Source organism: Dendroctonus ponderosae, unplaced genomic scaffold, assembly GCF_020466585.1.
Source record: "Dendroctonus ponderosae isolate FM_Combo_2020 unplaced genomic scaffold, Dpon_F_20191213v2 Dpon_F_20191213_102, whole genome shotgun sequence".
In the NCBI taxonomy this organism is placed as follows: Eukaryota; Metazoa; Arthropoda; class Insecta; order Coleoptera; family Curculionidae; genus Dendroctonus; species Dendroctonus ponderosae.
Genome location: NW_026017132.1, coordinates 25,255 through 50,224, shown reverse-complemented (window position 1 = coordinate 50,224; position 24,970 = coordinate 25,255). Strand labels below are relative to the sequence as shown.

Below are 24,970 nucleotides of genomic sequence, written 5' to 3'. Positions count from 1 at the left end.
ATATTCTTCTATATATATATTTATATTCTTCTATATTAGGTGCTGTTGGATGTTGAAACATGTTTTTCGTAGTTAGGTTCCGTGCTTCAAGTGTCCAAGTTGATAATCATTCTAAATAAATTTGATAGCATATGTAATGCAGTGAATGAAAACTTTCACTAGGGACAAACTCATAAAAGTTTGTGTTTTCTGGCCATAAACGCCTAGGTTTAAAGCTTTAACCGGTTCCTAGTTGAACAGATGTCCACCTAGGCGAACGTAAGACACATAACCCCGTTATACCGTAAGTTCTCAATACGGAGAACACAAACTTTTGTAAATAATAATGAAAATCTAGCAAAAGTTAAGTTGCAAATTTTCTTATTTTGCAACAACAAACAACTACCCATAGGTGTATTGTTCAACTTTCGCTTCATTTAACTCGATTTAATTTTACACAGTATACGAGTTTCTTCTAAATTAAGCTGCTTAACTTCAAAGTAACTCACGGATCAGTAGTTTCAGGGAAGCAAAAACTTAACTATGTCTATGCAATGCATTTGAGTGATAAAACTGAGCTAACCCTTAAGCCCCTATAACATACCATGTCTCTACATGAATAAGTGATACACTTTTAACAATATTTCGTAATTAGGTTAACCTATGAAGCAACTCTCAAAAACTAATGAGTATAAAACTTCTAGGCTCTCTTACATCTTCACTCTTGGGTTCATTTTTCTGCTATGTCTTTGTCCATGTATCCCCTATCTCTCTTCTTCTTCAACTCTTGTCACACGATAATTAAATTCCAACCGCAATCGCCTATTTCTTACAGGGTTCCAGAGGCCGTACCAGAGCCAATGTGCGTCGCCCCTCACTAGAACTAGTTGACAGTGAAACCTTTAACACTCACTCGGCTTCACAACCCGCTGCTGCCCAATCGCCTACTTTTCCTGCCCAGTTGCCCGGTGGACCGGTACGTTTTTTGGGCGCCACTCCGAACGAATTCTACGACCTCCCAGTAAATTAGTTTTTGAGAGAATACGAATTACCCTCTGTTAGCACTCGAGCAAGCACACTGGGCAACTAACTTTTAAATGCCATACAAATTGAACTTAAACATCCACCGCAATCAAGGCACTAACTTGGTGGGCTTTTACATAAATACTCACTTAAACCAACGTGTAGAATAAATGCATTATCAGTTCCTCAGAACATCCAGATGGACTTATACGAATCATGGTACCAGATTGGTCCAGGGTCACTCATTATATTTTGACCACCCATCTGGTTCAATTTATAGTAGTAGTAAAAAAGTTCAGGGCTGCTATTGAAATCGGATGGCACAAGATTGACGAAAAATGGTTGTAATTTTCAAAATAAAATTTTCATAAATAAAATTCTGCCAAAATTTGCAAAACTCGGGACGTTCAGTCTGAAATGTAGTTTAAGATATTTAAGTGTGCGTTTCTAAAAACGCACAATATCAAAAAGCACCTACACTTTCCTTGGACCTCGGCGGGAAACCTATATTGAATACATACTTGATCCGTCTACCGTCTAATTATATTTCCAAATGTATTTCGCGTTTTCTTTGCGTAGAATTATAACATGTATTATTTGGCTTTAATTTTTCACTCTTCCTATAGGTATCTCACATTAACATGTCATAAGTATTCCTGTTGGCTTGTATTGTGCATTCGCAGCTATCAAACTCAACTCGCGCATTTTCTGCCTGTTATTGCACATATATGCACATATGCACATCTTATATTTAGAGTGTTTGGGCTTTTAATGCTGCCTCCTGCTGCTTTAAAAAATTAAGCACAAATATATTTTCATCAGAACAAAAAATCGAGCATCATATTCTTTTTGGCTAAATGTCGCTTCTTAGAAAGCATAACACTAGTAGCAAACTGATGATTTTGCAGAAACAGCAAATTATGTCAAGCAATAATAATAAAACTGATACGGTTGGGAACAATTTAAAAATATTCTTCTAGTTTTTTGAAAATATTCATGTTACTTATAGTAAAAAAAATCTGTAAAATAGAAGACTAACAATAATTTAGAAGCAAATTGCGATATTTCTTACAAATCTTTCGGGCGGGCAAACTATAATCAATGAACATGTGGCCAATCCAATTTTTATTACCAAGCTAAAATATTTCGAAAATTTGTACTATGACATGAACGCTAATAAAACGGATATCTATCACCTCATCATATTCTCTCAACTCTACTTCCAGCACCCACCCACCTTATTAAGAATGAGCAATTTATCAAGCTTTTTGCCTAAACCACAGCATAATTAGATCACTTTCTGCAAAAATGTTTCATAATTCTATTGCCATTTCATTCGGTAGCAGGTAATAGAATAGAAATACATTTTCTGCAAACAATCGTGCCTACATCCACTTATAATTAAAATACGTATCTATATGTGTTTAGGACGAACAGGCTGATAAAGCAGAAAGTACCAAACAACCATCAGCTTCAGTTTCTGAAAATGATGACGAAGCAGCTAGTCAAGATGAGTCCGAAACAACCACTCCCGTGACCGGAATGAAAAAGGTTAGTTTCCATTAAAGCTGAATTATTTAATGTTATTTTCCCACGAATTTTACTAATTATAGTCAATTTTTTCAGGTGGCATTGGATTTGTACGCGATCTCTCAAGGGACCCAGAAACTTTTTGGTGAAGAAGGTTCCGAGTTGAGCACAGAAGAAGATAAAGATTATGGTAATTATCTGTTTGTTGTATGTGTTGGCTAATAATTATCGCAACTACTATTCAGTTGAAAACGTTTTAAACTTTTGGTTTCACCTAGCTACCACTCAAGACTCATCATCTACTGAAGAAATCGAAACAACAACCCCGACAACTACAACTACTACAACAACTACAACTACTCCAGCACCTACAACCACTAGAACGACAACCACCACCACAACCACGACAACGGAAGCTCCAACTAAAGGTATAAAAAAGTCTGCTTATTACATATAGGTATTAATAACAGAGAAACCGGAATTTAAAATTTAAATTCCGGTATTGTTGCGGCTTAGAAAATATTTTCCAATGCGGTTTAGTACCGGTTCCGGTTTTTTTTTGGGTTCCAAAATCTATATAATACAACGAACGAGGGCAGAGATAGAGGCTTCTAGGCTATCTAGGAATCTCATTATTTCTTCCTTTGCTGGTTGTATCATACAACATATATATGTATATAAGTATTGAAATTTAGGTAATATTAAATGGAACAACATTGAAATAAAGACTTCCAAACATAAATTAAATTAATCGTGTTAATTTTTACTGAATTTTGTGATTTCGCGATTTTTTCTTCTTCCTACTTTGACTCAGATCCACAACTTACAACAGGGGTAATTCCCCTTCTTTCAGTATCATTTCCGTTTAACGATTGTCTTCCGTGGTTTGTGTCTTCACACTCTTCACCCTCTTTTGAGGAGTTGGTTTTCATCAGAATTCCAATTTTAAATTTTGCGTTGTGGATTATCGACAAACTAAAATGATTCAACGTAAAAACGGAATTGAAAAGTAGTGTATAAACGTACGTTCCTTGCGATAGAAAAGTCGGTAGGTTCTCACAAATAATTGTATAATAAAACCAATTTAGCTCTACGATTTTTCGATACAATAATCTGCGCATTAAAAGCCGGTTAATTCAACTATCCACCTTGAATATTTAATCAGCCATTTTCACTCTTCAAAATTCAAAACAATTCTCCACAAAATAATTCAAATCCATTTTTTTTGTTTAAGAAAATGTATTTTGTTTTACCTGAAACCCAATTTTACCAATTTCTAGAATGTTTCCGAAGCTTTCGAAAATGTATTTTCAAATTACCACGCATGTCACGTCGAAAGCGAATAGTTTTTGTACCATGATTGAACTTTGAAAACATTATTAATGGGTGTTAATTGAGATCTTTGATTTAGCAAGTAGATTTGGTGGAAGACGTACCGTGATTTCTGGCAGGAAAAGCACAACCACAACTGAAGCTCCTGCTGAAACAGAAAGCAAACCAAAGAAATTTGGACGTCCCAGTTTTGGGGGCAGAGCTAGAGGTAAACCAACGCCAGCCCCAGCTCCAGTTGAGGAAGATGTTCACAAGGAGGAAAGCAAACCAGTCAGTCAATCTAAGGTAGCTATTTCAGATAGGCTGATGTCATTAGACACATGTTTATGGCCGACTTATTTTCAAGCCGCCTGGCCGCGCAAGGTTTGGTGCCGCAAGGCCTCGAGGAAGAACAACGGCTGCTCCAGAAGAGGCTAAAGATGAAGTTAGCACTTCTGCGCCATCCACTGCTAATCACAAACCCTCATTGCCCAGATCGAGGCCCACTTTTAACGCATTAAGAGGTAGAGGTAGAAGCACTTCAAGTGCCCCACCTACTGAAGGTAGTTGTTGAACGTACTTTTTGTGCAAAATCTAACACATTCATCAATTCCCTATAGAAACTGTCGCTGATTCAGAATCTAGCTCCTCCGAGCCCAGTTCGACCACTGCTCGTCCACCAAGACGCATTGCTGGAGGCAATGCTAATATTAAACCCTTAAGGTAAATGAGGACATTTTCACATTTATTTTCCAAAACAGCGATTGAAACCCAAGTTTGAACCTGATTAACGTTATTTTAAAAGAATACTTAACAGGAAAAACGAATCGCAAGTGATAAAGGTCTTACTTTTATGTCATATATGCAGGTTTCGGTTAAAGGTTTAAAAAATGAGCTTTGCAAAACAAAATTTAATAAAATGGTAGTTTATATTTTACGGTTATTGGCAATCTTTAAATTATCACCAACCGTTCAGCTCAGGAAGTTAGATGAAAATTTAAAAGAAATAATTTTGGAATCGGATCAAATTGCCATATACACATACTTTTGTACCAGACAGGTTTATTTAGCATTCAAATATATGTTTTTCTATTAGGCCTGGACCAAGGATTAATATTGGCGGTAGGCGGACTACACAAACTACAACTACCACTACTGAATCCAGTAGCATATCTGAAGAAGACCACGCAGTTTCTGGGGACGAAGAAGAAGCCCCCGTAGAAGCTGCAAGCGAAAAGGTAGGTCAAGATCTCACCTAGTCCCTTCAACATTCATTTTTACGCGTACATTTTATTTTACGTTTGTGTAGATTAAGGAAAATTGCAATGTTACACGAAGTGGTGTAAAACATTATAAATCATACGAAGCGAAAAAATTTATACAAATTTGAAAATATTGACAAAACTCGACAGAAAATAGCATAAGTTAGGGCGGGTTGAGGTTGGCGACAATGAGAATTAGAGACTGAGCTATAGTTGATGAAGATGTCTTTGTCTATTTTAGAAAACTTCATCTGTATAATAAAAACTCGGCCCATTGCGTTTATTCCACAAATGTTCTCGTTCATGCATAAGATTAGGAAAAATCCACTTGCTTCTTCACAAAAATCGAAAAAATTCTAAAAAAAGAAGTCCGAACGTCGTTACTTTAAAATCTTGCATGGTGGAGTAATAAAACTCAAGTTCAAAACGCCCCAGGAAGTTTTACTATTATAGTTTCCAGAGATATCTTTATGGAAGTTTTAAAATCAGAAAAAAAATAATTGATCCCGCTATTTTTCTTTGCAAGTTTTTATTCTGGATGGGTTACATTTTGAGGACCATAGGACTAAAAATGAAAACCATAAAATTTAATTCTGTTAAGGGAGTTCAGTTTTAAGAGCCGTATATGACATTTTTGTAATGCTTTTGAGTGTAGGATATGCTCCTATTAAAATTAGACCAGTAGGTATATAGATTTGACTAATTTTATTTCTTCTGGTTCAATTTTAATTGTTCAATCAATATACTCTTGGGGGAAAAATATGTAAACAGTTGTGATGTCACGTCTATTAAACAATTCTCAAAAAAGTGGCGAGTTTGATTCGTAACCGCAAATTTAAAAGTGCAAAGTGTACACAGCCTCTTGGGTTTTCAGGAAGAAGCTCCAGCATCAGTGCCTGTAGACAATACTCCTCTAGGCCGACTGCGGAACAAAAATCGCTTGAATATTCAACCAAAAGCAAAATCGGCAAGCGCAGCAAGCGCTAGCTCAACTGTTCAAGTAAGGAGAATAAATCCTTTGTTAAACAGACGAAAACCAGGACAGACGACTGAGGCCCCGGCTAGCGAAGCGCCTAGCAGCGAGGCGCCTGAGCCAGAAGGTAAATTCACATACTTGGAGTTGGACGAATTTTTCTAATTACATGAATATACTGAATATTTCCCACAGAGGAACCCGCTGCAGAAACAGAACCTTCCACTAGTTCTTCAAGTACCACAGAAGAACCGAGAGGGCTCAACAAATTATTAGCCGGAAGACGACGATTAGCTGCCAGAGTACCTGGTACAATCAACCACAAATAAGTAAAATGAAATTTTGAGTAGTAATCTGAAAATCCGCAAAAATATTATCAGCATTTAATTAGACACTTTGTATAATTAGCGCTTCTAATTATTGAAGGAAAACTTTCTGTTTTATATTTAAAATTACATTTATATTTTTTAATGATGAAACTGAAAAATGCATTAGCGTGTAAGTAATTTCAGCGCTGTGAATTGAGAAGTTACAAAACTGTAATTGGAAAAATATATTTTTTCTGCAAGTATATATCTGGTTAGAATAAGATGGGCTATACTTATTTCCTTTCGAGTCTTAATCAAAATTTATAGATGTATTTTAATGGTAGATTTAGATACAATGATTTTTAGTTATAAGAACTAGTTTACTTAAACTTTGCAGGCCTGACATAGTGCCAATATTTGAGATTAGTTGTATCCTATTTAATTTCTTCTAAAAATGTTTTGTCATATATTTGGCTGGTGAATTTTAGAAACACTTTATATAAACTTTACACCTTATATATTCTTTTATCTCTTTTCAATCGAACATTATATCCCATACGTAATGCTCAGTCTTAAACCATGTATGAATGTACCAATTCTATCAATGCAATTATTTATTATTTGGTTTTCGTTGTTACTTTTCTATTTTAAGCGACTTGTAAATAATCTTGAATAAAACTCTTAAAACAAATTATGTTCGAAAGTGTATTTTTATTTTTGTCATATCAAAACGTATCGGTCTATTCTATATATACATATCATGTAGTTGTAAGATATTCTGCCAAAACTAAAAGTACTTTCACTAATAGGTATATAATTAAATTTCCTATCACCGATGCTAAGAGTAAACAACTAGATCATAACAGTACTTGTACAAACAAATAAACGCAATTCTCTCGCTACAAGCGATTCCAACATATTCTACAAGTAATAAATTATTTATTTTATGCAATATAAAAACAAACAGCATACCACTAGAAACGGAGAAAATATCACAATTTTATTCACAACTCAGTAATAATATGGATCTAACATTCTTCTTAGTGGCTACGCACCCGAATAAGACAGTTTTAACAATGTCGTAACTTAAACTATATTGAAGAAGTGAATAGAACACATGCATTCTACACGTACAACTTTTAAGTGATGGCAAATGGGTTTTTTGTAACGTATTTACTTTCAAATTAAAACGTAAAAACAATATTGATTCGTCAATATTTAACAACTAATGTTGATCATAATAATTATCAGCCTATTTACGAAATAAAAAATAACAGCTAACAACTTAGCAGATCTTAGTTACTTATAAACAACGGCACGAAAGAAGTGACTGGCAATGGCATGGTATGGTAGTTAGAACTTATTTTAATTTCTTTCTTTATTTTAACCAATTAGCTGGACTACTTGCACTCTCAACCAAAAATCTATTTCAGTGCGTTTGACATGTATGCTCGTCGTGCAAAATAATAAATTACCATTATTTTTTCCATTATGTTACCGTTGAACCTGGATTGATTTGCGCTTCCAGCTCGGTAATCAATTGATTTATATATACAGGGTGGCATTTTTGACCATCTCAGGATTTATGAAAATACCTTCTTCAGCCACCCAAACTTTATTTCTGAGAGAGACACATTTTTGCAACGAAAATGCCCCTACGGGTCTATGCTGTCTTGAATACGCAGGGTGGTCCTCAACTAATGCGCCAAAATTCACTGTATATTCTTTAGGAAAAAAGTTGCGTTTCAGGCCAATTTGTCTTATCTGAAAGCTAATAGCTTCTGAGATCCAGGGTCTCAAAGTGTAAATAAAAATTCCGTTTATTTTTAATATACATATTCTTAAACAGTTGTTATAATGAGCATAAACAAATGTGTTTGCAAGTTTTTCAGATTAGTCTAGAGCCATTTAAAACATCAGGAATTTAAAAGCAAATGAGCCATTTAAATCATAATATTTTTTAAATATCTCTTTTTGTTAGCCATGTGGCGTTTTACGATATTTTCTAAACGAAAAATGTGTACATAGTTCAAGTTAATATATCACACTGTTGTCGAGATATTTCACTTTGAACCCTCTAGTGATGTTGATGTGTAAACTCAAATTGAATTCCTAAAATTGTCGTAAATTGAGATTTTATGTCGTAATTTCAGATCAGTTTGGTGTCAGTTAAGCCTGGGAGAAATATTTTAACCTTATTACCCACTACTTTGAATTTATTGAAAACGCCCCGACAGCGTTTTTTCGAATCAAGAAATGCGCGATATGGTTTGTGTTTAAGCGCAGGACAGTCTTAAATGCTGCAGAAGTCTTCCGCAACAACAATTAATTAAGTGTAGTTAGTTAAGACTTTAAAGTAGTTTAAAATAGTTCTTAATGTGCTTAAGTAAGCTGTTTAACATTTGTTAAATTTAGCTTTATTGACAATTTCAGCATAATATTTATTTTATTTAGAGATCCAAAATTTGAGTTTTGGAGTTCAAAAAGCACTAGAGGTTTCGGAAAACGGCATTTAAAGAAGCGATATTTTAAGTTCCAAACAATTTCTGATGTTTTAAATGGCTCCAGACTATTGCAGATAGCGCCTTCTAAGATCTACAAGCTGGGTAATAGAAAATTCGGATTTTTCGATCTAAAAACTTGCAAACACAAATTGTTATAGTCATCGCAAAACTGGTTAAGAATATATTAAAAATAAACGAAAATTTTATTTACACTTTAACACCCTGTATCTCAATAACTATTAGAATCTTGCAGATAACACAACTTTGTCTAAAACGCAATATTTTTGTCTAGACTATATGTCAGTCAATTTAATAACATTAGTTGAGGTCCATCCTGTATAAAAACTAGCCAGAGAATCAATTGTGAGCGCGTCCCAAACAAAATCCAGATAAGTTTTCCTTCGCTGTAATGCTGAGCGCAAAAGAAAGCATTTACAAATCAACATACGGCTGGAATCTTAACTTACTATACATATTCTCACTCAACATTACTCAACATATTCAGAATGTGAAGTTAAAATTTTCATTAAAATCGAGCACAAGCAACAAAATCAAAATCAAGTTATGTATTCCGTCGCTCTTTATGATGACACCAAAGAAGTCTTGAAAAATAACGCTTTCATTTAGCCAAACCTTTGACAAAATATAAATCTGTAAAGATTGCTTCCATAGCTAGCATTTAATTTAGTATAAAAAATCAAATGCGCCGGATTTGTTTATCTTTGACTGAGAAACCGGTTTTATTTACGGCAATGATTAAAACGCGTTGGAAAGTGAAACTTTGAATATTGCCGTGTGAAAGGGCACATTCTACAAAATAATCAATAGTAAAAACGTGAAATCGAACTGCAAAGTAAATAAATCAATGAGTCATACAAAGGGTGAACAAGTAAATGGTTATATCATCATGTTGGTTCTAGAATTCGGATTGCGGCAAAATTTTATTACAGTTTAGGACAGGCAATGGACGGAATCGGTCGCCAGTCCTTTGTGTCGTGTGAATCGCGTAGTTAGATGGAAAATATAGAATCATTGTGATCCTTAAGGAAAGTTTATAATTCGAAAAGCATTAATGCATGAATAGGTAAAAAATGGAGAATACGGGCGCCAGCTAGCAGAAAACTGGTAAGAATGATGTATAATCTATAAGTCCGTTCGTTTGATGTGAGTTTTGTTTGAATGAAAGTTTTATGGACTATTTACATTTTTCTTTTTTTGCTCAACTAAACACGTTTTCTTTTTTCTTTCCAGGTGGCACGATGCAGCTTTCGGTAAGTTTGGCATTATTTTTCCCCTGGTTACTATGTAGATGTAGAACTTTTAGTCTCATATTATTGACTGGTATTTTATATTGTTGCATTTAATATTTATTTGACGGGGAACGACGAGGGAGATTTTGGATTCTGCATTGGGTTTTTCTAAATTTTTTCATTTCATTTTTATAAAACTAATTTAAAGTCAGATTTTGAACATAAACTCGCTGTTCTCGCAGTCGCAGTACCTCCGTTTTCCAACGATTTCGATGGGCACTGTTATGTAACGTAAAATAGAAGTATTCTGCTGCGAACACGATTTTAATTATATATTTTATTAGTGTTTTTCTGTTGTAAATTTCAATTTTTACCGCTTTTAAGTTAATAATACCCCGGAATCCAGACTAAAGCGCCTAAAGGTATGTTAATCTTCTTTATTACTTTGTAATGATCTAGTGGATAGCGCCTTAAACGGTGGCAAGTGGTCCTGGAATAAGAATTGAAAAGAAAATTTCACATCTTAAATACATTATTTTTGCCAAAAGAATTGTGCTAGAGATTTTCCGCGGCCAGAATCCGTCCAACTAATGCAGTTTTTTTGCTGTCTTGCGACATTCTGGCTGTAAAATGGTCCAGATCAAGATTATATCCAGAATTGCGGCTGATCTTCAAAAAATTTGAGTCACTAAATTGCGTTGATTCTGGAAATTTGGATTTGAAACAAATGCAATTTGAAGCTGTTAATCAAAGAGACTATTGCCCAATTCGTGATGTAGTTTTTGGTGAATCTCTCATATTGTAGTTGTTAATTTTTTGCGAACTAACTTAATAGCCCCAGTAATCGCCCCCTATGGAAATAAAGCCGATTTCACATCAGCCCGTATTTTTCATCAATTTAGTATATAAATTATCATAATATTTCATAAATTTATTTTTCAACATCGATTTTGAGTCATACGATGATTATATGAAATATCACAAAATATTTTACAACAGTATATCAAATTTTCGAATGTGAAAGATGAAAACAAACAAAAATAGAACAAGACCTGCCACTTGTATAAAAATGATTTAGCTATTTTTATAAACGTGTAACTATATTTATTTTATATCAACGGTAACATATAAAGTTTAATAAGACAATGGAATGTTGTGGTATTTGATAAAAATAACATAATGTTGAGCCTTAACCATGCCAAATCACATTGACCTATTTATCACATTCTTACAATCGAAATAAAATATGTGAAGATTTTTAAATAGCTCTAACTTTTCTGTGAATTAAATTTGCCGAAAACATCACTTTTTCATCATATTGTCGGGCTTTTATATATAACAAAACACCTACTATCACTGTTATAGTTCCCAATCCGCTTAGAGGTGTGATGGGGTTGTCGAACATAAATATTGACATCCAGATGAGGAATGCACGCTTAGCAGTGTTCGCCACACTAACGAAAAAAAAACGTTCTGTATTAATTAACTTAGCAATGTGCTGATAAGTTTTATGTTTTCTTGGCACTTTAACTATGTTAAAATTAGAGCATTCAATACTTACCTATGCGTTACAGGACTAATGTAGTCCATAAGTACATATGCGGTAATGCTTTGAAAATGAAATAAAATTCCATTTAACACAAAACAACCCGCCAATGCAATGGTAACTTTGGTCATATCTAAATCGACCAAGAATACAGCAGCTGGGATCTGAACTACTATGCTGGCTACACTAGTATAAAACTGCAGCTCAGCTGGACTGAAATGTGCGATTTTCACAATTATACACGATAACAGTAGTTTATAAAATTAAATGAATATTTTTAATATTATTGAAACAAAATGTTACGCATTGGACATGATGTTGACTGTTGACTCTATAAAATCTTAATGTGTTAGTACTACTTAATATATATAGAATTAGATTCATTAACAGACCAGGTAAGTTTTAAGCTGCTACGTCGATAAAATGAATATTGTTATACAGGGTGAGTTAACGAAGCGACACCCCCTCTTTAGATCGTACAAAATTAGCGACTCGAAATAACCTTTTATATAAAAGTGCTGTGGTTGTCGCCAAAACATTTCTTTCTGTATACAGAGTAGCCCAAAATACAGTTATGACAGTTAAACTTATTTTTTTAATAGAATAGCCTACTTTTTAATCCAGGTTCAGGTCTACATTGAATTCGAAGTATTTTTTGTATAACAAACTGTGCATGAATTCAATAGTTTTGGACATAACGACATTTGAATATGGGAACGCAACAAAAATAAACATTATAATTTTTTTTATAAAAGTAAATTTAAAACAATAATCTTTAATAAATTTATATATTTTTTAATAATCAATGACATTTTAAAGTAATATTAAAACAAATGCTCAAAGGTATTCCCTTTTTGCCTGAGGCATAATTCCAATTTTCTAACGTTCGACTTAAAATTCAATATAGATCCTGAATTTTGATTAAAAAGTAGGCGAGTCCATTAAAAAATGTAAACTTGACAGTCATAAATTTGCAGAAACAGAAATAAATAATTTGGCGACAACCACTATACTTTTAGAAGAACTTTTTTTCCAGTCGTTATTGCTGTACGATCTAAGATGAGGGTGCTGAGGGGTTTTTTAATTGTCTATTATGAGTTCAAGTTCAATTATTCCATAGGAAAAACACATTGATTGCAAAATTAGAGCCTCCCTTTGGGTAGGCAAGGGGTTCAATCTTGATTTACTAAACGGCACCAACTATTTTTCATTGCAGATTCAAATTCTGAAATTAAAATTTATTATCATTCATTATGATTATTAAGCATTTATGATTCGCCCTATTATTGGTTGCAAGTGTCGTTAATACTTGTTTATAAAACGTTTCCCCTAAAAAGAAGGCACCAGACCAACTCTATCTTTCCAACGGTCATGGAATTTTCGATTAAGAACTTCACGTGCTACCACCGAATGAACTGAACCACTGAACAAACCTCATGGAGAAACGAAATTATTTTCTGCGTTCTTGGCTCAATTCTTCCAACAATGGCAGTTCGTTTTCCATAATATTTAGCTACATTTCACGATTCAAGATTAAGCCGTTAGTACTTGACAATTTAGTGAAGCTAATGCAGATTTTATAGACGCAAATACACATTGTGGTATTGTTGTATTCGATCAGGTGCCCATTAACAAAACGTTATTATTAGAACATTGTTTGTTAACTCGATCAAAAGAAAGTAGTGGTCGCCCTTTCCCGAAAAACTCTGATCGTAGATATTAACATCATTATCAAGACGCATGCCAGCTCGTCTATATACTTACAAAAATTATTTATATTTCCTGATGTACAACATTCTGATGTATTATTTAATTCCGAAATAAAATTAACTGGCTAAAACCAGTCGTTTCTTTAATTTATTAAAGTTAGTTGATTGTAACGATATTTATAGTAAATCGAAAAAATTCCAAGGCTTTTTTTCCGTGGGATTCTAATCTGCAATAAAAAGTGAGCGATGCCTTTTAAGAACTCAAGATTATCAAGTAGCATCAGAAGGGCACGACATTATATTGCCCGCGAGAGAAAAAATTAAATCGTTTGTTTCATAGAGAGCTTATTATTTAAAAGTTCAACAAAAAAAATTAATAGGTACTTACGTATACTTAAACTTATCTCCGGAAATCAACATTTTGGAATAGACATTTTGTATACATTCGGTAACATTCGTGGCCATTGCAGCTAGAAACCCAATCATATCAAAGCTTATTTCATTAACAGAACATAATGCCAATCCAGACATTACAGGTAAAAGGCTAAGGTTTACATACAACCCAGTTTGTTCTCCTGAAAATAAATATAATAAATAATACGGAGAATAATACTTTAAGGGATTTCATAATGTTAAAGGATTTTTATAGAGGTGGTAATCAGTTCAGAGCAAGCAAATATCAAAATTATAAAAGCTACAATGTTATGTAACAAACGGCATTTCTATACAATCCAACATTTCTGGGAAATATAGGTGCTTCAACTGGACACATTGATAACATGTTATAAGCTATAACACCTATTATTGTTGTTATTGTTATTAAGTTGAAGCACAAAATATGTCACAATTTAGAGGGAATGTAATTTATAAAGGGTCAGCATTTTGGGAACTTTTATTCCAAAATACACAGTTGGTGATATTTTATTAGCATAGACCTCAACTCACGGCTTCAAGTTTTTTAATTAATTTATGTATCGATCTGACTTTTTTTTATATCTTTCCCCTCTATCTTGATTTTTTTATATACAGGGTGTCCCACCGGGAACCGCCGCGATCCATATTTGCCAAATATATTTAGGAGAAATTTGGAAATTGAACAGTGTGCCGAAGTCATTTTTGAATTGTGTTTCTTGCTGAAAATGACTTACTTTAATCGAATTTCAACAAAATTTTGATAACTATTAATACAAAGTGTTAAAAAAATAAGTTTCGAAATGACGTTGAAAAAATCGCCCTAAACCATTTTTTTCAAATGGAAACCCCCATTTTTAATATAATTTAATCTTATTCAGTATTAAAAATAAGGGCATTATAACTAAGTCTCCTTTATTTTAAGGTCAAGCAGGTATGTTAAATAAAATACTTAATATGACAATTAATCAGTATATGTACTTACCTAACAAAAATCTTGATATTAATACGGTAAAAAGCGGGGCTGAGCTTTTGATTGTCTCAGTAAAACTCACAGCGACATAATTCAATGCTACCAAACCCAGGACTACGGTTGAAAATCGAAAACTCCCAACCAGAATCATGTGTCTGTAAAAACCTGGGGGCTTGTTCAATCGCTGAGATGGCTTGTACATGCCACATGGAAAGTATAATTGAACAAAACCACACAAAGCTGTCATTAACATTTGTGATGCTCCTGAAAAGAGTACCTTTTGAATCAGTTGAAATATTTAATCACTATGTATCAGGGTGGCCTTTCACTCACATATGTGGTTTGATCAATTATGATTTAGTCCCATCTTCTAGATATGTTTAGGTTTAGTTAAAGGCTTAGTAAAGTAAGCATGTATTTTTTTAAACTGTTTACTGTACCACAAAAGCATTTTTGGTTGCTATTGCTATTTATCATCAATATAGGCTGCTTATTCGCCAGCACTTAGCCAAAAGTACATTATTACTGATTTAATAAAACATTACGAAATATCACATACAATCTGCTGACAAAAACTTGCTGGGAGAAATACCGAGTACTTACGTGAAAAAACTTTCACAGATCGAATCTTTTGAGAGAGTAACTTTGAGGCATTCTCAGATTTTTTTTCGAAAACTGTGTGTGCCTTGAGACATTTTGTAAAAATGGTTTTCGAGTCCTTTAAATTTTCCAACACATATGCATGACTACATCGACCGACTTTTTAAATGTGTTTTATTATTTTACAAAACGGGTTTCTTAGAAAACGATTGTTCTAATCGGCAGATTAGTAATTACTTAGTGGATCGCACTATCCACTAGTGCACAAGGAGAGTGAAAACGACCAAAACTTTTGTTAAATTATGGCGGGATCTAAATGATTCTCACTCATTTATGAAGGAGTTTAATTAATTGTCGAAAAGTCAATTCGTAGAAGCAAATTGGCCTCTTGTAGACAAGTTCTTAGTGTAGTGTTTTTTACTTGTGTCATGTGAAGCTAAATTTACGTGAAAGTGCAACGGTCGGAATTCAGGAGTCGGTTATGTTTTGGCAAAACCTGCGCAGCTAAATTAAAAATGTTGTCTTAAAAATAAATTAATCTACAAAGGACAAGCGGGCCTTATTTGGCTAAATGAAAATCTCTTGAAAGACCACACACCAAGTTTCGAAGTTGTGCAATTTTAGGTAGGTAACTAAATTCTTCATACTTTTGAGTTAACAAATTTTAAACATTAAGGTCCATTTTGTGAAAATGTGCACTAGAATCGGTGTGGTGTAGTCTAAGTAGTCTAAGAGAATCATTTAGAGATATAAGTATGTTTTTAGCTCATTTATATATTCGAAATTAGATCAACTATAAAAGCTTCTTTCGAAAATCTTAAATTAAAAAAATAACTAAATCTCCTGATTCTTCTATTTCTGCAATAGCAGTAAATGAGTTTGGAGAACCCAGTAGTTTCTCTTAGCACATACAAAGGCTTATTGGTAAAGTTATCCCGCCTCTATCAAATATGCTTTGCATAAAAAATAATGATTTACATGAACCAATGGTGCCTATAATTTAATAATGCGGAATACTAGTAGTCATTTATAAGAGGTGAATAAATAGATCACGGTTTCTTTAATAAGCTTTAGCCTTAACGCGGTACCAATTGTTGGTACCAATTAGAATAATCCTTCAGGGTTTATTTTGTTAAAGCTTTATTATTTGATAAATTCTAAATATTCTAGCTGTCTATATCTATATATTCTAGAGTCTATAGTTGAAAATTAAGGGCCACCCACTGTACCTACGTTATACCTAATCTAAGTACTAAAAATTCATACCTAATACTGTTGGATTCCCATTTAAGGAAGTTAAAATGTGTTTATTCAAAAACAGTGTACAACCACTGAAAAAATACCAAAGTAGAAGGAAGGTGAATGCCCTAAGGTTGAGCAATCCCTTTTTCCTTGGAACTTCTACTACATTGATCACCTCCTTCTTGAGGTCTTTTTCTTTTTGAATGCCATTTGATTCGCTTTTCTTGTTGCTTCCAGGACTTGCTTTCTCCATATTTTTAACTCGAAGATTAATGTAATTTCTTCTGCATTCTATATTCAAGTTAATTTTTAAACAAATAGTTTGCTACTATCAAGGAAGCATTAGCAGAAGCCACTTTCAATCACTTTCACTTTTATTAATATGATAAAATCACTTCACTTCTGCCTGTCAATCTAAAAATAAAATGTTGGCTTTGTTTAATCTCGCATAGATAATCAGCAACATACATTATAAACTTTCACTTTATTCACTAGGTAGAATCTGTTATGAAAACAATAAACTGTTAACCTAAAATTCTTCTATTCAGAATATTTATTGTAGAGATGGGTAAAGGGTATCGATGGTACCAAACCATTGCCGTTTTTATTTATGGCAATGTACGATGTGTACGTGTTAAACTACCCTATTAAACTCGATTGAAATTGATTTATTTTAAACAAGGCTGCTTCAAAAAAATGTTGCAATTCTGCTTGAAAAAAATGACTTAAATGCACTTGAACTGTACATGTTACACTTTAGAGTAGAATTTGCTTAGTTTCGACATTAACCGGTTAACCTCGACTTAAACTCGGTTAAACTCGAACACAAATGGAATGTAAATGTTAGAAATTCAAATATATTGAATGATAATATGTGGGGTTCGCAATCTTAAAAAATTGCAATTTTTCGTTAAAAAGGCACCGCAATAATTTAATTGACAATATTTCAAAAACACTTTCGGAATAGACAATCTTAGAAAAATTTACTTTTATTTTTAATACATTACCAAAATTAGGGGTTTTGATGGATGGATTATGAGTGGTTTTCTCAAATTAATTTTGAAACTTATTTTCAATTGCCTCCTAGTGTATCCATAAAATTAGAATAAACTTATTTATACTAATCACCCTTGTAGGGAAACAGAAAACAACTATTTTAATTATATTCTCATCAATCAAAGAACTGATGTTTCAAAACGTGTTTGACCGTTCGCGCGCGATCGCTCGCAGTGTAAATCATAGTCGATTCGCCTTCGATAACGCCAGACTTAGATAAGAGATTATCGTCGATAAAACGACATCTGTCAGTGTAGAAGACTCTGAATCCTGGTCATAACCACAATGTTTTGTAAACAATCAACAAGTGTCTCAATGTAATTTAACTTTAATCTAAAAATGATCATGCTGCCCTATTTATCACGTCCCTAAGTGCAACTGAAAATTCGGAAGCACTAGTAAAATGTTATACGATGAAAAAACCGAAGCAGTTTATTTATATTCAGATTTTTCTATTAATGTTATTGATTGTAGTATTCTATTTTATATACATGAGCAATAATCTAACTCAAGAATCGACTTTAACCGAATCCAGCGTTCTGATCCACGCTAAGACTAAGACCAAGACCACAACTGCAACACAAAAGCAAGAATTCAACATTTGGTTAATATTCACTAAAGTTAAAAAGAAGTCTTTACTGGCAAAGAAGTTTGTAAACTTGGTGTATAATTTAATTAATGTGTCTTCGGTTCCTTTAACATTCCATATAATTATTGATGAAAAATCCAAGCTCTTGGCCGAAAATCAGCTTTCAGAAGTCGTCTATAAGACAAACAAAACCCTAATTTACAAGTTTTACAATGTGCAAGAGTGTGCCTTGAAAATTGCCGACATTGTAGATGTGATGACTCCATATTTCAGCTCTAAGCCAGGTAAATGGAATAATTTTTTGTTGTTAAGAGTGAACAGTTAAGTACGCTGACATGTTGACCAAGTGACCCAATGCTTTCTTAATATTTGATGTAATGTGAGGAGGTTGCTTTCACAGGACTTTTTGTAATTTTTTTTTCATAGAAATCTGGCATTAGCTAAATTGATAATTTTCTAGGACAACTTCGTTATCACTTTTTAAGACTAACGATTTTTTAATACTAATCAATCCTGAATTGATCCTGAATCTCGGTCTCCATCAAATCAAAATCATGTTTGATGCGCCAACATACAAATTTCGCTTAGAGTTAATCAATTAAGTACATACAGGGTGTCAATTTGAAAACTTTCCACCCTTAATATCTTTCTTGGAGTTGAAAATATGAAAAATCGGAAAGACCCATCAACTTTATTTGTAAGGGGGACACTTCAAATACATATTTTTAGCTTTCTTGTTTGAATCCCCTAGGAGGGGTAGATGTCACCCTTAGAATCTTAAATGGAAATGGGGCTCAAGTGGCACATCGTTTTAAGGGGCGTTCAATTCTCTTTTCAGTGGTATTCTACTTTATTGCTTTTTGTCCATACGTTTCCGAATAATCGCGTTTCAAAGTTGCAGAAACAGTTAAACTTGCCTGCATTGAGACTTTGGTTTTCAGGCTAGTTTTTTTCATAAAAAATATTGCTTTGGGTCTTCTTGCAGCACAAATGGTTAGAAGAGTAAGATGCACCATTAACATCGTTGAATAACAGGAAGGAAATCTAGTTAAAACGATGGATTTCTTATTTATTGAATATTTTACTTCGGCAAAAATACTTAACTCCATTTGCGGAAAATAAATATCTACAATAAAACACTATTAACAAAGATCTATACCTACTCCGTACACTATAACTCTGGTCGCACGTCATCAATCATCTGTCGAGCATTGTAGCCATACCCGCCATAAATTATATATATAAATACTCGAAGCCGTATTAAATTATCTCAAAGATGTCTCGCTTTTGCTGATTCTTCTTTATGGAATAATGGTTTCTAGTTTATCCGGGCACACTGTATAAACAAACATGCATATAAAAAAATATTTAGTTTAAACCATTTTATGGGGGTTCTGTTTCCTATGTATATATACTAAAGAAGAATGTGAGCCTAAGCAATCATGTAACACATTTATCTTATTGCTGCACATAATGAACTTCTTAATTTTTTTTTGATTTCATCATTTGCATAAAAAAAATGTTAAATTGTCAAAACATTGTCGGTACTTACTTTTTGCTCTTAATATGCATGGTTGTAAGGAGGAAATTCCTAAGTATAAGATATTTAATACAAATTGAATATATGTTTTAGGTACCTATTATAGTGATGCACTTTTTTATATTTCTTTGGGACTTTATAGAGTAGCGCCAGTCTCACAAAAGAAAGCAATATTATTAGACTGTGATCTCTACTTTGCGGAGGACGTTAAATTGTTGTTTGACGAATTTAACAGGTAAGGTAGTCATTATTTCCATGAGAATCACCGCACTCGGGTTACTGCTGACTTTAATTGTTGTTGATGTTCTTTTAATAATCTTCGATGTCGTTAATGCAAGTAGAAACTTCTTCGTATACGGGTCGTTGTCTAAGTATTGCGAAAAATTGAACCTCCTTGTTCTACACAGAATAAAATAAAACAAGTTCTGGTGTTATAAGCTAGAAAGTTTTGTTACCGTTATACAGGTTTGATTGAATTGAACATTCCAATTTTGCCACTCCTTACTTAATTTGTACGTTTACCAATGATGCACGAACTTGGCGCTAAAAGATCCAAATGTTAAGAGTGTTAATAAAGGAGAAAAATTTATATTTTTTTCTCAAGTATGGTCTATAATAAAGTCATGAAATAAGTATATAACAGTACATAAATTAATAATCATAAAACATAAACTTACTAATTGTTTTACTGGTCATATGTAAAGTAGTTTTTTTTAGTTTGGCGAGAGAAGCACTTGCTCTTGACGTTGTAATTGATTCTTAATGGGCTTAAAAAACTAATAATTGACACAGAATGGAGCTAATAACGATAAACAAAATAAATTCGATAAATTGGTTAAAAAATAATAAAGTACTCGTCAGGCTATAATTGAAGCGTCGCTGTGTACTTATTCACAAAAACTTGTGACTTAAAAAAGCCCTACGAAAAAAGTCAAAAGGCAGTAAATGACATGATCTGGGCGGCCAATGGCGGTCTCCAGAGCACGAAATAACACAACTAGGAAATTACTTTTGCAGTAATCCAAAAGTATTTCTGGCTAAATTTTCATTTTGTATTGCCAAGTTTGTTCTGCATTCTAGTATTCTTACGTATTTAGTAGCAATGGCAACAAGAGACAAGCCGTTTTTTTAATACAACACCCTAGGACAGGGGTCGGGAACCTTTTGAGTCGGAGGTGTGAATTTTTAAGTTTTTAATGAGCCACAAAATTTTGTCTTGTCCACAATAAATATTGCTCTCGTAAATTAAATTTGTTAGTAAAAAATAATCTATTGATTCATATATACTTAAGTAGTGTTTTTCAGGACAAATTAGAAAATATGTATATAAAGGGCATCATTAGATAATTATATATTATTAAGTGAAAAATTAAAAGACTTCAATATTTATTTCAACACTAACTTGTACCTCAATAACAAACAATTGAGCAAACAAATTCAATGGGAGCGTTGGCTTTGCATGGTTTTAGAAAGATTGTTTTTTGTTTTCAGTTTCAAACACGACTCTAAATTTTCATTTGTTAGATGGCTTCTTACTTTACTTTTAATTATATTCATGCAAGAGAACGCTTGCTAGGAATATATCGATCCGAAGATAGCCAGCACTCCAAATGCCAACTTCTTCACCTCACTGTAGCAATCTGGAAGACTATGCTAAGCGTCGAATATAAGTGTCTCAACTCGCGGCATTTTTTTAAAGCTGTCCACTTTTGATGCATTACGTACTCTCTTCCAACTCTTCCAACTTGCAAGTTTTCCACTCCCAAAGCTTTACCTTTTAAATCGGCCAGTTGCACTAGAAGTTCTTCTTTTGGACCGTATATGTCTTCACAACCTGACAAAAAAGGCAACTTGCCGTTTCTTTTATGTCGCAAGAGTCATCTATAGCAATCGAAAGAAAAGGCAGAAGAAGGTTGAATATCTTCCACCTGCAAATATGTTACATTTGAAGACATTTTAGCTATTCTATCTTGTACTGTTTTAAGGGATAGTGGCAAATATTTGATTTTTTTCAAGATTTCTGCTTTTATTTTGGAATCACGAAACAGTTCTTCAGACGCACATATGAAGCAATCTTTGCGTTTTTTTGCAACTTCTAGTGATGCTGCGAAGCTTGCCCGATTAGCATTGCTTGTAGATTGCGTCCAGTTAATTCTCGTTAATAGATTCAGACCGATTTTTAAATGTTTTTTTGATAAAACTATATGATATTTGCCTATGGAACTAACAGCCATAGCTTCACATACAAAGAGCCGACCCCTGCCCTAGGATTGTCGAATAACGTGAAAGATGGACTTTCGCCAATTCTGTCCTATTAAAATTAAAAAATTCATTTCTGATATGATGTGTTTGCTTTTAAGGTTTAAGTCGACAGCCTTGTTTGGCTTAGCTCCCGAATTATCACCCGTATATTTCCACATTTTGCATATGTACAAGAAAAAGCACAAAACCACCTTTGGGGACTTTTACCAGCAGCACAACACATCCTTGGATAATGTTCATCCAAGGGGCTTCCAAGGATACAACAGTGGTGTAGTTCTTATTAATTTTGAGAAGCTTCGAACTTCTAAAATGTTTTCCAAAATCATTTCGAAGTCTAGCGTCTTTAATATGACAGAAAAGTATAAATTTAAAGGGCACTTGGGAGATCAAGATTTTTATACTTTACTTGGCTTTGAACATTCCGAGCTTATTCAAACCATAAATTGTGGTTTTAATAGGCAGTTATGCACTTGGTGGCAAAACCATGGCTATCAAGATATTTTTGGTTTTTACTTTAAATGTGAACACCCTATAGTAGTTCTACATGGAAACTGCAATACGAAAATTCCCACGTAAAACATTGCATTAGGTAAAATATGCTATAGTTCATCCAAATCCAAGACGGAGGAAACCTATAGAATGTAGTTTAGATATATTAACGTTCAGTAGATCACCACGAACTCTGATCGCTTCTTCGGAAAAGGGCTTGACCGCTTCTTCGGAAAAGGGCTCGATATAATTTATTGCTGATGGAGAAGTTGTCAATGCATTTTTTCTGCATTGTGCATTCGTTTGAGTTGCTCCGGCTTGGAATTGTATCGACTAGAGATAATTTTAGGTACAATTGATAAATGCTCAGTAGGCTCGAATCTGGTTTATTGACTGATATACTCGAAATTTTTACGCGTCCTTGCCAATTTTGCCATTCTCAGAATATGTGTATAAGGTGCAATATTTGGTGTTATGTTTTTTATAAATTTGTAGATACATATATTATCATTCCACTTGACATTATGTAGTGAGTTTTATTGTTCTCTTGTTTGACGAAAACTACTTAAGATAACGTGTACGACAAAGTGTTAAATAAATTTATATTCTTTATATGAATTAACTGCATTATTTATTCAAATATATTATAAAATTAATAAATACACCCCAATTCGTTAAAAGTAGGCACTAAGTTGACTCTAAATAATTTACGATTTAAAAAGACACACTAATAATATATCGAATAGAATATAACCTTTATAAGTTATTTAGAAGAGCCAAAGTGAAACGATTACAGCTTATAAGCTTGCCTCATCATTAAATTGAAGTAGCCATCGTTATCGATTGATGCGCTAATGGCAGCATAATAGTTGAAAAATTCTTCTTTGGTAACCTAAAATTAAAATATATTAAAAATATAATTACTTTTTAATTTTTACATTATCTGCATTTAACTATCTAAATATTCTTGTACCTAAAATACCATTAAGACGTTAAAATATGTGAAATCTATATCGTCGAAAATATAATCTACAAATACGCCCTAGTGAACTGGGGACTTTGGCAATTTTTTTGTGGTTTGATTGCTTCTTTCGTTAACAAAACTGTTAGGTGCACATTTTTACTTATTGTTTTGAACTTTATCTTGATTACATTCTCTGTAATTATACGGTTCCAGCTGTATTTTGGCAATGATAATAAATCATTAATAAGTGTAATTGCAAACGTAATTTTTATTATATTTGCATATAATTTATTTTAGTTGCATTTATTTATCAAGCCTTCCAAAAAACATTTCACTTTTTTCGCATACATTCTTGCAGCGTCAATTTCAATATACATAAATCAATCAAACCAATAAAATTGATCACCGGTTCTCCTTACTCTTCTCCAAGCTACTGACGCATTTGCAGATTATATTGATTTCTAATTATGGTGATGTCTTTCCGAAAACTAACCTTCCCGTCTCGTGTAGCATCCTGCTCAAAATTCCCTAGAAATTTCTTCAGAATACTTTCCTCACTTTGTTCACCAGAAATATAAGTTGGATGAGATTTTACATTATAAACGTTTTTCAAGTCTTCAGTGGTTATTTCGCCATCTCCTGTTTTATCCATCTTATTAAATGCTTCTTCGATTACTTTCTTCCTTCCCTCATTCAACGGAGGCTATAAATAAATTATATTAGCGCTGACTAATAAAACTGAACTATTTGTTATTTACTAAACCATTTTCTTATAAATTTTTATAATTTTTAAATCTAATTTCCAACTGTTTAGTAAGCAGTAATGAATTAAGCTCCGTCAAAACTAATTTAGTCATATTTTTCTTACCCTAATATGAACCAGAAATTCATCCATGTTCACGCTGCCACTTGAGTCGGTATCAAATTTGGTAAATATTTCATTAATTTCGTCATCGGTTATTTCTAACCCAATTTCTCTGAGACCTAAAGCGAATTCTTCTAAATTCAGATTTTTGTTTCCATCTTCGTCCATTCTGCGGAACAGTCTCCCTGTAAAATTATTTTGAACATCGTTTAGTCGTATATTTCAAGAACATGATGTCCAATTTGTATCTGGCTGGTTGTGATCATTAAATTCAAATGCTTTGCAAATATCATCAATAAAAGCGGAATACCCTATTAGCAAAATTGCGTTTTGTTGTGCATCGAATTTAGTCGAATTTGTAATGGGAAAACACATTTAAGATTCCGAACTTTCTTCGCAATGAGTAACTACTATACAGTGTGTCCAGTATAAAAATAAATGGGGAAAAAGTTGCGCAATCAAGTGCCTATAAATAATCTGTCATCAACTTCTTTGAACTCGAAATAGCAACGGATATACAAGGAAAAAACAAAAAAAGTGCGTTTTATAAAATCATTTATATCTTGTTTATTATAAAAAATTTT

The 24,970-nt window shown here is 33.2% G+C and overlaps 4 protein-coding genes across 8 annotated transcripts in view; 2 read left to right on the top strand and 2 right to left on the bottom strand.

Annotated features, from left to right (window-relative positions):
• Window positions 1-781: 781 nt before the first annotated feature.
• LOC125502892 (endochitinase A-like) lies at window positions 782-7,077 on the top strand. Of its 2 annotated transcripts, none has more exons than XM_048662359.1 (10): window positions 782-955; window positions 2,431-2,553; window positions 2,629-2,722; window positions 2,811-2,960; window positions 3,944-4,149; window positions 4,211-4,406; window positions 4,464-4,566; window positions 4,940-5,081; window positions 5,980-6,205; window positions 6,274-7,077. In XM_048662359.1, the coding sequence occupies exons 2-10, from the start codon at window positions 2,545-2,547 to the stop codon at window positions 6,405-6,407; spliced, it is 1,260 nt and encodes a 419-aa protein (XP_048518316.1). In that variant the 5' UTR covers window positions 782-955; window positions 2,431-2,544; the 3' UTR covers window positions 6,408-7,077. The 2 variants fall into 2 exon arrangements, with proteins under 2 accessions (XP_048518316.1, XP_048518317.1); XM_048662360.1 differs by having other exon boundaries at window positions 782-1,000.
• Window positions 7,078-17,125, bottom strand: LOC109539041 (solute carrier family 35 member E2A). Its single transcript, XM_019906556.2, has 6 exons — window positions 17,090-17,125; window positions 16,646-17,035; window positions 14,792-15,043; window positions 13,784-13,970; window positions 11,702-11,899; window positions 7,078-11,594 (listed from the first exon to the last, which is right to left on the bottom strand). Exons 2-6 carry the CDS (start codon window positions 16,872-16,874, stop codon window positions 11,399-11,401), a joined length of 1,062 nt encoding a protein of 353 aa, XP_019762115.2. The 5' UTR covers window positions 16,875-17,035; window positions 17,090-17,125; the 3' UTR covers window positions 7,078-11,398.
• An 817-nt stretch (window positions 17,126-17,942) lies between these two features.
• LOC125502893 (xyloside xylosyltransferase 1-like) lies at window positions 17,943-23,175 on the top strand. Its single transcript, XM_048662362.1, has 3 exons — window positions 17,943-18,550; window positions 19,900-20,041; window positions 22,167-23,175. The coding sequence occupies exons 1-3, from the start codon at window positions 18,091-18,093 to the stop codon at window positions 22,642-22,644; spliced, it is 1,080 nt and encodes a 359-aa protein (XP_048518319.1). The 5' UTR covers window positions 17,943-18,090; the 3' UTR covers window positions 22,645-23,175.
• LOC109539051 (calcyphosin-like protein) overlaps window positions 23,163-24,970 on the bottom strand; it is a 12,821-nt gene continuing 11,013 nt past the window's right edge. For all 4 annotated transcript variants that reach the window (XM_048662363.1, XM_048662365.1, XM_048662364.1 and 1 more), the window contains 3 exons: window positions 24,390-24,571; window positions 24,015-24,224; window positions 23,163-23,449 (listed from right to left, as the gene is read on the bottom strand). In XM_048662363.1, coding sequence (XP_048518320.1) covers window positions 23,348-23,449; window positions 24,015-24,224; window positions 24,390-24,571 — 494 coding nt within the window. In that variant the 3' untranslated portion in view covers window positions 23,163-23,347. The remainder of the gene's footprint in view (window positions 23,450-24,014; window positions 24,225-24,389; window positions 24,572-24,970) is intronic.

Excerpts from the sequence above, each read along its gene's own strand:
- LOC125502892 (XM_048662359.1), top strand. Across the intron at positions 2,723-2,810 it reads AGAAGAAGATAAAGATTATG|CTACCACTCAAGACTCATCA; the intron begins GTAATTATCTGT and ends GGTTTCACCTAG. Across the intron at positions 5,082-5,979 it reads TAGAAGCTGCAAGCGAAAAG|GAAGAAGCTCCAGCATCAGT; the intron begins GTAGGTCAAGAT and ends TTGGGTTTTCAG.
- LOC109539041 (XM_019906556.2), bottom strand. The coding sequence starts at position 16,874 with ATGGAGAAAGCAAGTCCTGGAAGCAACAAGAAAAGCGAATCAAATGGC. Across the intron at positions 15,044-16,645 it reads TGGGAATCCAACAGTATTAG|GAGCATCACAAATGTTAATG; the intron begins GTATGAATTTTT and ends TACTCTTTTCAG. Across the intron at positions 13,971-14,791 it reads AATATCAAGATTTTTGTTAG|GAGAACAAACTGGGTTGTAT; the intron begins GTAAGTACATAT and ends ATTTATTTTCAG.
- LOC125502893 (XM_048662362.1), top strand. The coding sequence starts at position 18,091 with ATGAAAAAACCGAAGCAGTTTATTTATATTCAGATTTTTCTATTAATG. Across the intron at positions 18,551-19,899 it reads ATATTTCAGCTCTAAGCCAG|GTACCTATTATAGTGATGCA; the intron begins GTAAATGGAATA and ends TATATGTTTTAG. Across the intron at positions 20,042-22,166 it reads TTGTTTGACGAATTTAACAG|GTTTAAGTCGACAGCCTTGT; the intron begins GTAAGGTAGTCA and ends TTTGCTTTTAAG.